Source organism: Diorhabda carinulata, chromosome 3 (genome assembly GCF_026250575.1).
Source record: "Diorhabda carinulata isolate Delta chromosome 3, icDioCari1.1, whole genome shotgun sequence".
In the NCBI taxonomy this organism is placed as follows: Eukaryota; Metazoa; Arthropoda; class Insecta; order Coleoptera; family Chrysomelidae; genus Diorhabda; species Diorhabda carinulata.
In genome coordinates this window covers 28,302,451-28,318,392 of record NC_079462.1, presented here as the reverse complement: position 1 = coordinate 28,318,392, position 15,942 = coordinate 28,302,451, and the positions used below count along the sequence as shown (strand labels likewise).

Here is a 15,942-nt window from a genome sequence, read left to right as displayed (position 1 = left end):
ATTATGTCGGGTGACGAAATCGTAGAAAACATATTATAGATAAATGAACAGCAGGAAATGCAAGAAGATGAAACAGAAGAAAATCTAGACGTGGAAAATGATGTAGGAACGTCTCTTGATGAAGCACTTCAGGCTCAGTAAACAGCTCTCAAATGATTTTAAAAACAAACACAGAGTGATACTGTGAGTTTACTACAGCAAATGTCAATTAACAAATATTTAAAACCAAATTATTATTTAATTATTATTATTTTTTATTAATAATTTTATTATTTATTAATAAAGATTGTTATTATCTGTTGGAATTATGGATGAGGTAACGGTATATTTATGAGAAAAAAAAACTAAATACGTTATCAATTGAAAGATTATTTTATTTCCCCTAGAGTTTCGGAGGTATGTCCTTACAACGTAGATTCTCGGTGAGAATTAAACTACCTACTTCCTAACCTTAATACATTTTTGGATTATCCATTCTATATATAAACCTATACCTGGTTTTATGACCTGACCTGTAGCTCGAAAACCTTTTTTTCTCTATTTTAGGAAATACCAAAATATATTTTTGATAAGGTTAAAATCTGTTCAACAGATGTTTTAAAGTAGAAAATTTTAATTCCAAAATATTAAAATCATTATTATAAAAGTACAATATCTTAAAAGATTACGATTTTTGCATTCAATATTCCCTCATTATCAAACTTATTTTATTTCAGAAAATCTGCTTTTCTTCATACATTTGATTATCCGGACTCCGATTATCGGAATCACTATAACGACAACAATTAGTCCGGTTAATCAAGTTTCCACTGTATTTCATTTTCATTAAAATACACAACTTTCATTATGTAAACTGAAATTATGTTGTAATTTGGAGAGATTGTAAATAACACTTCACTAATTAATGTTATCAAGTGAAAATAATGAAACTTGCTATGGTCGATTTTAATTTTTTTTTATTTTACTCCATGGAAAAAATATGTGAAATATTAACCAACAATCGATACGAAAATAGAACCTCTTGAACATGTTATTTTTGGTTTTTTCAATTTTTCTTTTCTTCTGCGAGTTGTAGTAAAAGTGAATTCAGTTTTCTAAAAATTCAAATTTTTGTGTATCGGCGCCATATATTTCTGATAAAAATAAATATATTTTTCACGTCCAGTTTCTCGAGAACGGAAATTTTGCATTGCAGAAAAATTAGTAATTTTCATAAGATTTCGAATAGCATATTTTGAATAAAATTTAATTTTATTGACCAATTACGAGAAACTTCCTGTTTTGGGCAAAAAAAGCAAAATATCGAAGTACACTGGTCAGAATCGAATTCCTCGCCCAAAAAAGACATCAAAAGTCTATATTGACTGGACTATTTTATTATGAGATATTGAACGATATAATTTTTTGAATCCATATCTCGGTACCCAGACTTCGCGGAGTTTTTTCTTTAATTTCTTTCTAATGGTAACTACTTATGTCATAATACGAGGTCTGGCTATTAAATAACGAGACTGAGTGCTATAAATTGTTGCAAGAGGCAATTCTCTATCTCGTGCGCGTGATTTTGAGTGGTGTAAGCGCTTTAGTGACGGCCGAGAGATCACTGATGAGGTCGCCTAGTGACTGTTCCAACTCCGGAAACAGTGAGCAAAATCAACCAAATTGTGCGTGCAGATCGTCGAATGAGCATCCGGATGATTACTGTAACGCCGATAAAAAAACATTTTAACATGACGAAAGTATGTGCGAAGTTGGTACCAAAAAATCTGACTCCTGACCAAAAGCTATTGCGTCAATAGGTCTACTCAGACTTCCTTGAAAAGTTAGAAAGATTAGAAAAACATCCGCTTTGAAAGGGACCTGGCCCTCACAAAAAAGAAGACTTCCAGCTCTGCTTCGATCAATGGAAAAACGTATGGAAAGGTGTGTAGCGAAGGGAGGATATTGAAGGGGAGCATTCGAATGTAGAATAATTTTTATTATAAAATCCTTTTTTGTAACCAATCTCGTTATTTAATAGTCAAACCTCGTATAACTATCAATCATTGTTTTAAATTTATAATTAAATATCTTATACAGTGTAGTTTGTAGTATAGAAACATCTGATTATCTTACAAACAAAAAAATATAGAATGATTTTCGCAGAATACAAAACATATAGGGTGATGCACGAAAGCATAGTCACTGCAATGCAATGATGAATTTTCAAATGAAGTACCCTATATATTAAATACACAGAATGATTATGAAAAGGGTACCGACATAACCACAAAATTTTTATTTTAGTGATCTTATACATCGGTAATTCTAATACCAAATAACGATAGTGATTATTTGAGGAAAAGGGGGGAAATGACCAAACAAAAATATATAATGAAATCTACTTGATTAGACACTCGAAAACAAAAAACAATTTCCAAGTTTCTTTCGTCTTCTGGGACTCCCTTAGATTGCTGGGGGATGGTACCCCTTCTCAATGTGCCCCGAGATATAAATACTGGAGCCGCCCCTGATCTTATATAGAATATTATTGTAAGTGCAAAGGCGCTATTGTGGATACTAATCGAAGGTCCATAACCTGAACCTTTGAGCGTTTATGGGCGCTAGTCTTGTTGTCGAGGGTAGTAGAAAGGTAACACAATAAACAAAGTTCGATAATTTAAGCTTATATATATATACACACTATATACACGCCAACAAAATAATATACACAAAAATATATGCAATGAAAGATTTAACAGCGTCGCGCGAGCTGCATCTCTGTAAGCGGCGTAGCTTCGCTGAGATCTCGGCGTTCAAGATCTGATCGCTTCGCTTTTCTTCGATTCTAACCATCTCGCCTGGTTTCGTGTAAATATAGAACAATGAGCAGGTAGAAGGAAGAAGTAATACAGCTTTTTTCTGTTTCTATCAGATGTGATTAAAAAATCAGTAGTTTCATGATCCGATTAGGCTTTAAAAAATCTGTATAAATGACATCAACTTGATCACCATTGTTGGATGATGGATGATTTAATTCAAAGTTAGATATAATTGTAAAGGAAAGATAACGAATGCACCAGATTTTAGGGATGTGTTGAATAAATATCGGAATCTTTTGACGAAACTGACGCAGAGAAACGCAAGTAATTATTGTATTCTCCTCATTCACACGATTACAAACGGAACAGCCAATTTAGATGCATTTTTAATGTATCACAATTTGTAAATTTATATTTTCATTTAAATCTGAACAACAATATATTTTATTCCAGAATTAATTATCGATTTGTTTTTCTTTCCTCAATATAAGATTTCCATATATATATATATATATATATACTTCCATATATATAATTCTATATACTAATATATGCGTAAAATTATGCAGAAACTGATATTATGAAGAAAATACTAGCCAAAAAAATTGTCTGTAATAACAACACCCCGAAACCACTACTCTGTAAAGTAATTGAACAACCTAAGGTAAATAGAAAAGAACCTATCATAAACCAAAGAGAATGTGAACATATAGACACAACTTACCCCTCCAGATTTAGGGGTAATTGAGGTGGAGTTTATTTATGACGCAACAAGCCATTCCTGTTTGATTCCTCTGATTGGCCGCCTTTCAACCCCGACTCCACCCTCGAAAGGGCACAACGCGTTAAAGACTAGAAAAAGTTCACAGTTGATCATAAACTCGACAGATTACAGTCACCAAATCACTTCTGACGTATTGTCAAACTTTGGACAGTCTGTTTCAGGGGTGTTTCGTGCGTGGTATAATACTGAGTGTCGAAACTTTGTGGTGATTGAGTGAGACATGAATGTGTGATTAGAGATTTTATTAGACTCTAAGTGCTGTTAATTGATTTGGAAATGATGCTGGATATCAAACCGACTGCAGACTATCTTAGTCGAAATTCAACGTTTGGACAGTTTTCTATGTTGTTTGGTAAATATTAAATTTGTATGAATTGCTTTTAACACTATTTTATTTCAATTTCATTTCGAAAATTGAATACCTTCAGCTTGTATTATATTTGTTCTACCAGTCTTTGAAATATAGCTCTAGAACTTTAACTGTGGTGTTTAATTTTTTTACTTATGTAATATAAAATAAATCCGGTTGAAAAGCATGATATTTTGTTAGAATCACGAACCTGTTTCTCTGAAAGTATTTGCTTCTTAAGTAGATTTTGACAGATTTCTATATAGTCTAAAATTAGATCGAATCGTTAAAAATATTCTTTAAATATAATTGACCTTTATATACTTTTTTTATTCATTAAATTTATTGAATTGTCCAGTTTTTAAGTATTAAATATTTAGTATTACGTAGTTAGCAAGAGTTACATATTTATAGTATTTACACAGTAATATTGTGTTAGCTTTATTTTATTTTGATATATTCTGCCTGACACTAAGGGGAAACAAAGATTCAATACAAAGATTCCAACAAATTAAGTTGTATTTCATTACCTCTTCCAGAATCACTGAGCTTAGATTCTCCAATATAGAATATATCGAGTATATATATCCATATGGTACATCATCCATGAAATTAATAGTTGGGCTTTCTGCATTTCCAAATCAAAGCCTATATTATTCAAAATAAGCCATTATTGATTTACAGCTTTTTTAGCTGCCGCCGTTCGATTCAATTTTAAGATGCATTTTCTATTAGAATGCAGTGCCTTTTATCTAACTTGCTTGATACTTTTTCATAATTAGAATAGAATTTGCTGGTTTGGTTTTCAAAGACTGCAAATATCCACATCAAAAAAGTCCGTAGGATTGAGATCTTGGATTTTGTTCAACATCAGATGTCTTTATTTGGAAAAATACAATGGAGCTACATGGTACACGGAAATAAGCAAATTTTTCTCGCTTGGTAACATACTAACGTCGTACAAACTGTAATATTTGCTATGATGGAACGTGATTGACGATATTTAATCGATGCCATAGAAACAGCATTATCTTAATCTGCTCAGACAGCAGAACTGTGTGAACGGTGTGCTATTGGCTTATGCTGCAGTGAAAGAACTGGCTGCACCTCTTTTGGAGTCACGGTCACTCTCTCAGTAGTCTGCTAGCACACTAAACTCTGCGAAAATGGTTGGAAGGAGAAAAGAAAAACGAAAAAATAGAGAGAGAACTAGGGAATGAGAATATAGTGAGATACATAAAAGCACAAAGGCTCAACTGGGCCGGGCACATAATGAGAACGAAACTAACTGAAATGATCAAAAAAATAACGCGATGGATCCCATTGTGGCCAAGGAGAAAGGGCAGGCCGAGAAACGAAAGAGAGGAGGGCATAAGAGCACTCAATATAGAGAACTGGAGAGCAAAATGCCGGGACCGAAAGGAATGGAAAATAATAACAAAAGCAGTCAAAACAAACGACAAACTATAAAGCGCCATAAGCGATAGCCAAAATCCACATGGGATTGAGAGGCTTGATGATGATGAACGAATTTTATAATTCTCCTGTTTCAAATTGCTTAGCTCTTCTCGGCGACATGCACGAAATACACCAGCAATTATTGCGACTTTAATCATCAAATAATCGGTATATAGATACTATTCATTTAAAAATTTTTCAATTTGTTGCCTGGTGATAATTTTTTATTTCTTCGGACGGTACCTCACCATGCAAGGAATTTGTGATATTTGCTTATGTCAACATTATCCTTAATTAGCAAATTGGCATTGTTGAAGATTTCCACACCAAAAATACAGTTTCACTAAGCTTTCCTTCAACTTTCGTCGATTTACCCCATAAATTTACGGTATGCAATATCATACTGTTGTTTCTATTTAAAAGGCAGCAGATACGATGTCTGTCTGTCCAACAGAACAGCAGTGTCGGCTTGGGCATATCCACGATCAGTTTCAGTCTCGATTTCTTCACTATTCATCTCTGTTGTTGCAGTACAACAGAAATTATTCATAAAAACATACCAAACAATATTTACTTTTTATTGTTGTCTATATATCTTATAACACTCTGACATTATTAAGAAAATGGATACCAATTTCGTTATTAGTTAATTATTTTACCAAAAGTAATATCGAATCGAATTCTGTATTTTTCATTTGTTTAATTTTAGTAACTTATAAATTTTGCACAGCAGCGACTCCTAACTAATAAACCTCTAGCTATGTAAAAATTATGTATGATATTTATGTTAAATGTAAGATAAAATCGTAGTTTTAACAATTGTACCATAAATAACTAATTATTAGATCTCTGATGTAGATCTCTCAGTATAATATCAAAGATTTATAAGGCCTGGAGCTAAAATAATGACGGGGCCCCCTTAAGGAATTCGAAAACCCAGAAAAATTCACAAAATAATATCAATACGTTAGATTTGTGGTATCAACACATCAAAAAATACAGAATGATTTCTAAATGATGGGGCCCTCTTGGACCTGGGGCCCGGGGCTATAGCCCCCCCAAGCCCCTAGCTTAATCCGGCCCTGATTCTACTTATTTATTATCACTGAATTACGACGTGTTACCACAACGTAGTCAGGTGTTGGTTAGATGTTGGTAGATTCGGTGGAAGAATCCGCGAGAGAAATAATCTATTTTTTAATTACCTTCACTAGAATAAGCCCAGTGCTTCGTTCGAATTACTAATTAGCGAATATTTTGTTACAGATACTTCGTACAAAGGTTCATGGGGCTCGCACGCTACATCGCAGTCGCAAGGTTTGCCCTCCATTTATTAAATACTCGTTTAAATACATGAATAGAGATGAGAGATCCTACTTGCATCAATAATTTCGAAAAAATAGTTGTTCAAGTTTTCAGCTCACAGCTGAAAAGAAATGTAATTCAATATACGTTGCGGAATATAATCAAAAAAAGAGATGCAAGTGGAAATTCCCATCTCTATGCACGTTTCACTATCAGTTGAAACAAATATTATAATATTTATAAAGTGATAAAAATTAAATTGATTGTCAACATTTCTGCATGAAAAGGTGATTTTAAAAAGTGGACAGGAGGTTAATATACTATCTATTTAAAAAATTTAACAACTATAATTGAAAATTCCATTAACTGAGGGAACTGAGGACAGCGCTAGCGTTGCCGTTCCAATGAAAAATCTGTTTCGGGAGGAAATGGAAATCCAGACGACGGAAGAAAATGTAAAAATAAATGACATAAAATCCGTTACACAAACCATACAACCGAACACGACAAATCGGCTAATACAAATTTCCTCAAAAACATAATTTTTGTTTTTTGGTGTTTGAAACATTGGTCTAGTCCAAATTTGTATTATACAGATAAATTAACTGCATGACGTAGAGCAAATATTTATGGTGTTAACCAAACGGGGAAATACAGCATCGAAAAAACATTTGTTGTAATAAGTTTTAATCTATTTATTTCGCAATAATTAGTTTGATTGAATTCCAAACAACTCTTTTCAACGTCAGTTGAATAAATTAATTTCGATTGTTATAAAATTTATTGTTGATTTTGCATCATCAAATTGCTGTTGGCAACTTGAAATTTGTTTTAAATATATTAACAAATATTTTTTTTTATAATAATCAAGCATGCAGCACTGTGTTAATAGGTATTTCAACAATAAAAAGATTAGAAAATGAGATAAAAATGGCAATAAAAAAATTTCAATGGCCCATGGGGGGATCGAACCCGCGACCTTCGCGTTATTAGCACGACGCTCTAACCAACTGAGCTAATGGGCCATGTAAGTTTATAAAAAAAATTGGTATAAAAACGTTCAAATTCATCTTAAAATTTCGAACTAACAAATTATTATGAAACATTCATTCAATTTATAAAATGTGCCACATATTCAATTACAAGCTAATTTAAAGATTATACAGTATGTGTTATTATACATACAATGAAATATCGCACGTCAAATTTAAATTATGAGTTGACATTATTCATCGTGAAAATGCGATTCCTAACTTCAACCCCCTTCGAATGACATGTACAACCCCCAATTTTCTAAATGACAAGTATAGGCTTCTGGTATATCATTTGAAAGATCTCTTCAGTTTCTATTCAAAAATATTTAAAATATTAAGTTCATTACTGCAATTAAAATGAAACCATATGATTACAGAAATTGGATATAATATACACACAGGCAACGTAAGATTGTTGAAAATCCCCAGCTAATTGTTTTGTAATTAAAATTAAAAGATGTCAGTATTGTAATATTGATTGTTTGAACTTCTTTCAATTCTGAAAAATGGTTAAATTAATCGATATTAATAAAACACCCTTTCTACGAAAGATTGGTTACGAAGGTAAAATCCAAACATAACAGGAGCAACTAATAAACTTGAGAAGTAGTTTCGCGAATTTGGTCAGATAAAAAAGCATATACCAATACACTGAGTGATTAAATCAATGCTTGAGTTTCAGGAAACCTTCCATTTATGGCGTAGACAGGCAACTACCATATTCTATGTTAACCATACATCGATAGTAAACATATTTATGAAAATATTATTTTTGGGATGTGTTAGGGGGCAATCTTTGTCTTGTAGGCGCCATCTTGGAAAAGGAGTACCAACACATTTTTCACTCTGAAGCAACCGATCTTAAAGAAAATTTTTTTAAACATAATTCATATCAAACAGTATGTCTACTATTTTTTTCATAACATTAAAAATGAAAAATTTATTAATAGATATAAAGGAATATTTATCAATTTTTTTTATTTTATCATTTCACAATAAAACTTTTATGTGATTTTTTTTGGATATGCATTCATGACGATATTAGAGCGCTCTAAAGTTGACCGGGTTCGTCTATAAGTACTCAAAAGGATCCGGTGAAAACGAAGCGTTTGCCTTCATTTTATATTATTTATGTTAACACTAGCTTTACAACAATCCTATACTATAACTTATTCTCCTTCACCTATGAGGTAGACCCTTTAAGACGCTTTTTTACGAGGTATCCGCAGTAGGCCTAATCCACGAACAACTTCTGTATGAATTAATCTTTGGCGTAATCATATTTTTATCAGTTATTTGTCAGCTATTCTTTTTATACTTTTCTTGGATGGTCGGGGCTGGGTCTCAGTATCTAAATTAGTGTCGAAAGTGTGGGGAATAACGGTAATTAAAATTGGAGTCATGTTCTTCGAATTCATTAGAACAATGAAGGCATAGGAAGGAAGTTGCTTGGAAGATTGGGATCCAAATGTTTCTATGCTTCTTTAGGATTTCAGTGTTTTCCAAGACACGCCTGAACCTGGTAACACACTCCGATATTGTAAAAAAGGACTGCATCCTGTATTGGAGGAAGCGATGATAAACTCAATGAATTTTATGTTACTTTCTTGCAGAATCATTTATATTTAATACTGTATAGAGAACCATCTTTAGTACCACCATATAAAGGTACAAAAAAAAACGTTTGCTAACTAAAGTGAGCAAAGATGTTTCTCCAGACTTTTTATGAATTTCACTGGACAAATATACGCCCTGTCGAAGGTTTTGAAAAGAAAATGTGTGACGGTTTTCTACCTCTGCCATGAGTAGCACAAGAATGTTAATGTCTTCTATTACGATATTCACGGAATCATAGGATTGGAATGCAGCAATTCAGCCTGGTTGAGACAAAAACCTCTGATAACAGTTTTCAAAACGTCTATTGAGTTACATCTGTTTTTCTTATCACTAAGATATTGTCGTTATGGTGTTCTTATTATATTTATTCTCTGTGTATCTCTTTCTGCGATATCAGGGTCTTCGAAGTAACTATCAAATATTATACTTGCAGATAGTTCATAGTGTTCTTGTAAATACCTTCTCAAGAATGTTCAATGATGAATTTCGATCCCAGACCACCGCCATCGAGAGCAAAATGAGAGTGGATGCTATTCATACATTATTCTAGTGGTGTAAAAGCAAAGATAACTTAGAACCTGATGCCATCCTCCAATGTAAAGATACTAATAAAAGTAAGAGATTGATGACGACAGGTGGATAGTGCTGGTCGTCGAGAACCTTTGATTTGTGATTTATTAGAGAAAATAAAACGACAAATTGAAGACCATGTAATTTGCTACAAATTATGTCTTCTACAAATTTTCCGTGAGATCTATAGTTACGGAGATATAGCGAAAAAAGCGTTTGCACCCCATTTTCCAAGATGACGACCGCGGGACAAGGTTTGCAGTCCCACAAAACTCTTATTGACTCCCCCACGCATCTCAATAATAAAATTGCGTTCTCTGAGAAACACTAGGTAAAATCTTTCTCGAAGTAACACGGTTTCTATAATTACAAATAGGAATTTTAGCTTAGCTAACATGTAACTTCTAGCCTCATTTTTTTGAATATAAACTAGCGATGATCGCTTTTTCCATGGATAGCACTTTATTGCTAAAGGATTTCGACACTAGAATCAATCGACAATTTCTCAAATTTCTTCAAATTTTATTTCGTTAATACTTAAAAAATGGTGTGAAGTAAATTGAACATATCACTAAAATCTTATATTTATTCAATCTTCTTATTAGTTTTTTCTTAACCTAACTCGTCGAAGTAAAACAAGCTGAAACGCCGAAAGGGTTTCGACACTATCTCCAAAGGATGCAATCGGCCAGTTAAAGTAGCATCAAACTCCGCATTCACACTTCCCGAGGGCACGTTAAGCACAAAACGAGACACACCGCTGTGAAGTTAGGCATCGATGCGTTATGTCATCGCGCCTGACGTCATCACCAACGCTTTGACTGCCATTATTAAGTTTGGATAACAAACCCAACGCCCGCGGTACCAGATTTTCTCTATCTCTAATATTGCATATGACAGCTCGGTTATTATACGCTCTTTATGAGATCGCTGGAGTGGAAGGTAAACGTTATCGTAAAATGAGCCTGATATACGTGGCAGAAATGAAAATCCAATTTTCTTTCAACATGATTAGAATCAGGGGCGAAATTAATATTCTGTTTGTATATTCCGATGGTTTGAAGTTTTATCAAATATATTTTCTTGAATAAATGATTCTGAATTACTAAATAAATTTTTTTGACGTTTTGACCTATAGTTTAAATGATATAACACCATGATACATTAAAATCTTTGGTTCTCTTCTTACATTTTATAAAAATTCCAACTTATTTCTATTCTTGTCATGAATCTTTTACCCATTTTGATTATTTAAGTAAAAATTATTGACGATTATGCCGATATTTATATGGAAAGGTAAACTCGGGTATTTCTATCGAGATATATAAAAACGAGGGACAAGTTGGCCTCCCTGCTGCTCTATAAGTAGAAAATATTTACAATTCACGATACAAGTAGCTTCAAATTTTATTAGAAAGACGATGATCTGATTATTGTTTCTGTTCGAATATACCTGTCCAAAACTGGAGAAGCAATCATCTATAGACTTTGGAAGTAACGAAAAAAATGTATTACAGTAGTGCCTAAAACGTCTATTGTAAAAATACCCATTTAAATAGACGGTACTATGAAAAGACTGCTCTGAAGAAAAATTAATTTATGTTATTCACAAAAACGGCACCTAACTACATAAAAACATGAATTGAACTTCACTATTGAAGAAAAGAGCATGAAAAATCTGCAGATATGGGGAAAGGTGGAATTAATTGTTAGAAGAAGTAGTATTTGAGGAGGAAATTTTTTTACTTGGATGAAACATAGATTAATAAACGATATTTTGTGAAAAAAGTTTGGCAAGATGAACTGCTCCTCGGGTATTTATAGGAGCTTTGTAGTTTAACTTACCATTTCCAAATAGTAAAGGTCATCTTTCAAATATTGTTTAGACAGTTTAAACAAAGTGTTTCTTTTCGAAACCGGAACGGGATCATTAGGTCAGGCGCACAAAAACCGGCGAACCTTTTTCTTTCCTACAACATAAATTTAGTAGTAGTTAATCCAGCCACTCTATAAAGATAATGCCAGTTTCGTTAGCAGTAATTGATGATCCACCAAACTTTAAAGAAATACTCTAATTAGTGTAACTCTTAAATTGTTATTTGTAAACCTTTATCGTGACTGTAGTATTGTTACCCTTTCTATTAACATCCAATGTGATTATTTCTACAAACTTAGTTTCCGCCTTTTGGCACCAGTAACGTAACCACTTACTGCTCTATCAAGCTTATTATTATATTTGTTCTTTATGGATTATTCAATACATACTTCGAACTGTTTGAATCTTTGATTTTTATGTTTCTGTATGTTTCTGGTAACTTAGCAAGGAACTGTCCAGTTTTTCTGTATCTGTATAAAGTATAATAGTATAACCGGAAGCATTTACTTTCTGTTACCTGACTTATCCCTAATCGGAAGGTTTTGCCCAAACCTCTGATATAAAAACAGGCTCTATAGTCCGGTCAAATTAGACCAAAAAATAAGAGTGAAGGTACATAAATTCCCATCAAGCTGAAAATCAGTAAAATTGTTTAAAATACAATTAAAAATAAAATTTGATTGCTCATTTTTATTTCCGTGTAGGTCAAAAAATGAGCTTTTCACGATTACCAGCAAAACGGTAAGTTTTATCACAAAAATACTTCAGACAAAAATTGTAGATCATAAAATTATTTACAAAAAACGTATCAATACCTTTTTTTCCTACGAGCCACCGTTTCTGAGATATTATTATTCAAAAAGTTGTAAAAGTTATAATCTTTCAGATTTACTGTCGTATTTAATAGCTATAATTATTGCACGAGAAATACCAAAGCTGCAGAACAACATCATCGAGCTTTAGCATTTCAATGTTGTGAGAAAATACGACAGTAAATCTGTAACATTAGAACTTTTACAACTTTTTGAATCATTATATCTCAGAAACGGTGGTTCGTAGGAAAAAAAGTATTAATACGTTTTTTGTAAATAATTTTATGATCTATAATTTTTGTCGAAGGTATTTTTATGGAAAAACTCACCGTTTTGCTGATAATAGCGAAAAACTCATTTTTTTGTGTTGTATTTTAAACAATTTTACCGATTTACAGCTTGATAGGAATTTATGTAACTTCGAATGTCTAAATTGACCGGATTAATAGCTATTTAACTGTGGTTTCAGGGATCATGACGCACAAGACCATGTGGTGTACACGATTTTTCTTCATACCTCGATCGAAAGTACATACTTTTCGTGCATGGACAAAATATTGAAATATTAACATTTACTTTCTGTGAGAAGTACAAGGTAACGAATGTTAAACTTTAGTCCCTACTATTAGGGACGAAAGTACGTACTTTATTCGAAACGAAAAAAATATTATTTCAATGTAAATAGCAGTCAGTCGTTGAAGAAACTATTAATCCACTTATATTCCTGCAAATGATTCTTGGTCATTCGAATTACAACATATGTAACATGTAAATAGTCAATTAGTTTATGGTTACACTTCAATCAAACGGTTATAGTAAAAAAATTCATATTGCTCCTGAAAAGATTCCGTAGTTATAAACAAAATCATTGAAATCTACACCTCAATAAAAGGAATCAACAAAAGGCAATTCTGATAGAATTTAAAAGACGAAAATAACAGAGAATCCATCGAGGCGTGCTAGCGATAGGACGAAGACTCGGAAAAGGACATTCGCTCCGGGAGTCCGGGAAGGAAGGACTTCTTCCTGTTCCGGCAACCCAATCAGACTTCTGAAGAATAATTGATAACAACTATATAGGTACCTATATTCGTTTTCCGAGAACTCGACAATCAGACTGACACATTTTGCTTTGGAACGTTTATTCAAAACATTCTCATTTTTCCTTTGAAATGGAAACGTGGAAATTGGAGAATATTTTGAAAATATACATTTTTTTACTATTAAATTACAATGTAGCTTTCAAACCGTAACATGATTTTTCTTGAACGAGGTGAATGGTGCGTTATACGGGGTTGAGAATAAAAGCGAAGTTCACTGGAACCAGAAATAACTATTCAATTTATCTTAGTATAAATATGCAGAAACTCATATGGTTAGGATCTACGAATCGCTCTTCGTTACGATAAAAGAATGAATTCTGACTTTCAAAAAGTAATTACACAACCAATACACATTGTTGGATCCATCGAGCGATAAAACTCGTCGGCAAGCGGATTATCGCTTCAAAATCACTATTGAGTAACTTTATCATGAATTATATAATCGCGTAAAAATAAACACAAACGTAGACACACACACACACGACCCACTGAGCCCAACAGAGCTCAGGAGAAATAGTATTGATCGCTGGCAAATCTTATGGGACACCGTGACCAAGGAAGGATGGACTCACCAACTTATCCCGCGTTTAGATATCTGGCTTAACCGTACCCATGGAGAGGTTAATTACTATCTGACCCAATTGATCTCCGGACATGGACGTTTTTATGGGATACCTTTACAGGTGGAAACATGAAGATTCTCCGGAGTGCCCAACCTGCGGAGGAGTTAACGAAAGTGAGAGGACGTATTCTTCACATGCCCACGCTTTGACATGCTCCGTCGAACCAAGGAAACAGTACATTTAAGAAGGGTCACGCCTGAAAATATGTTGGAAACTATGCTGTCATCAGAAACTGCTTGGGCAGCGTCAAGCACGTTTTCAGCTGAAAGAACTCCGCGCTGAAGAGAAAACAAGGAAGAAGTAATGAAATCGTGCTAGTGGAAGGAAGAGCTTGATAGCTAGATCCCACCCCCACGCAGGGGAAACGGGGCCAGAGATAAAGGAGGTTTTTGGTCGGTAAGGGACGAGACGGACATACCAGGCACCGAACAGCTAGTCCTGACGATACGTTATAGTATTTTTAATACCTCGGAAATAAAAAACACACACTTCTAATTACGCATATTTTTCTAAACTTTATTTTCGTAAACGTTACATCTAATATTTTTTCGTATCGATAAATAGCTTCGCATCTTTGTAAATCGCTTCCTTGTTTCCCTATTTTCACGACAAACAATCAAAAACTAAAACACCAAGATAGACACTAAGTGACAATAGTCACAATAAAAGATCAAAGGGAAATCAAGTATGCCTGGAGTCATGTCTCCCTTTGATCAGACAATGTTACAATCACGGCTAGGTAAAATTTGTGTGTGGAATAATGATCGAATTGCGTGTGGAAACACAGTAAGCTTTGAAAACATCAAAATAGGGCGTCAGAAAATACAAAACTGTGAATATATCATTGTAGTTATGATTTTCTATCACGGGTGAATACGGGAAAGGTTAAAAGGATAAATTCGATTTGAGAAGCTACCGCGGGGTATTTTCGCTTGAAGTTAAGTTCATATTGAATTTTTAGTACGTCAAATTACCCATAAAGAACCGAGCTTTTTTCATTATATTAATGTCTACTGTAATTTTGAAAGTAGTATTTTGAATCATACATCTTAATTTTATAGAAATTGAGTACCACAATTCTCAATTAATCTATTCCCCGATAATGCTTGACAGGTATTCAAAAGCTCAAGATCAAATTGAAAAGAATACACTTTGTTATTTCATTGCTACAATCCCACAACAATCACATTTATAAAAACAAGTATAATCTTTCGAAAATTGAAAAGTTGTATTTCATTAATGGAAAATAGTTACCTATAACAAAAATATGTTTATTAAATTACTTGTCAGATACTAATACTTAGTATTCCTATCTAAGACCCTTTAGGAAATTGGACAGTTTTGATTTACTAGATTCTGGGAGGTTTTGGGATACTGAATAAGTCTAGCAGCTCTCAACAAAATTACGGATTTTAGAAATTTTGTGACTTGAAACTGTAAAAAATTTTGAAACACGACTAACTCAGAAAACATGAGGAATTCGAAAAAACGGCAGTAACAAAAAATGTAGAGTACAAATTCTCTACAAAAAAATTTCCCAGGTATTTGTTCCTAACCTCAAAATTTCTATTATAAAATAGATTTGAACGCTCAAAAATAATATGAATCGC

General features: G+C 33.2%; 1 protein-coding gene and 1 non-coding gene across 3 annotated transcripts in view; one reads left to right on the top strand and one right to left on the bottom strand.

The window, feature by feature from the left end:
• Positions 1-15,942, top strand: part of LOC130891634 (DNA-binding protein D-ETS-3) — a 123,288-nt gene that overhangs the window by 59,483 nt on the left and 47,863 nt on the right. Inside the window, exons 1-2 of one of the 2 annotated variants that reach the window (XM_057796480.1) lie at positions 3,667-3,937; positions 6,659-6,709. In XM_057796480.1, coding sequence (XP_057652463.1) covers positions 3,862-3,937; positions 6,659-6,709 — 127 coding nt within the window. In that variant the 5' untranslated portion in view covers positions 3,667-3,861. Of the gene's footprint in view, positions 1-3,666; positions 3,938-6,658; positions 6,710-15,942 lie in introns of those variants that run through there. The other variant, XM_057796479.1, reaches the window with a different exon arrangement.
• On the bottom strand, positions 7,649-7,722 carry Trnai-aau (transfer RNA isoleucine (anticodon AAU)). Its single transcript has one exon. It is a non-coding gene; the product is annotated as a tRNA-Ile (tRNA).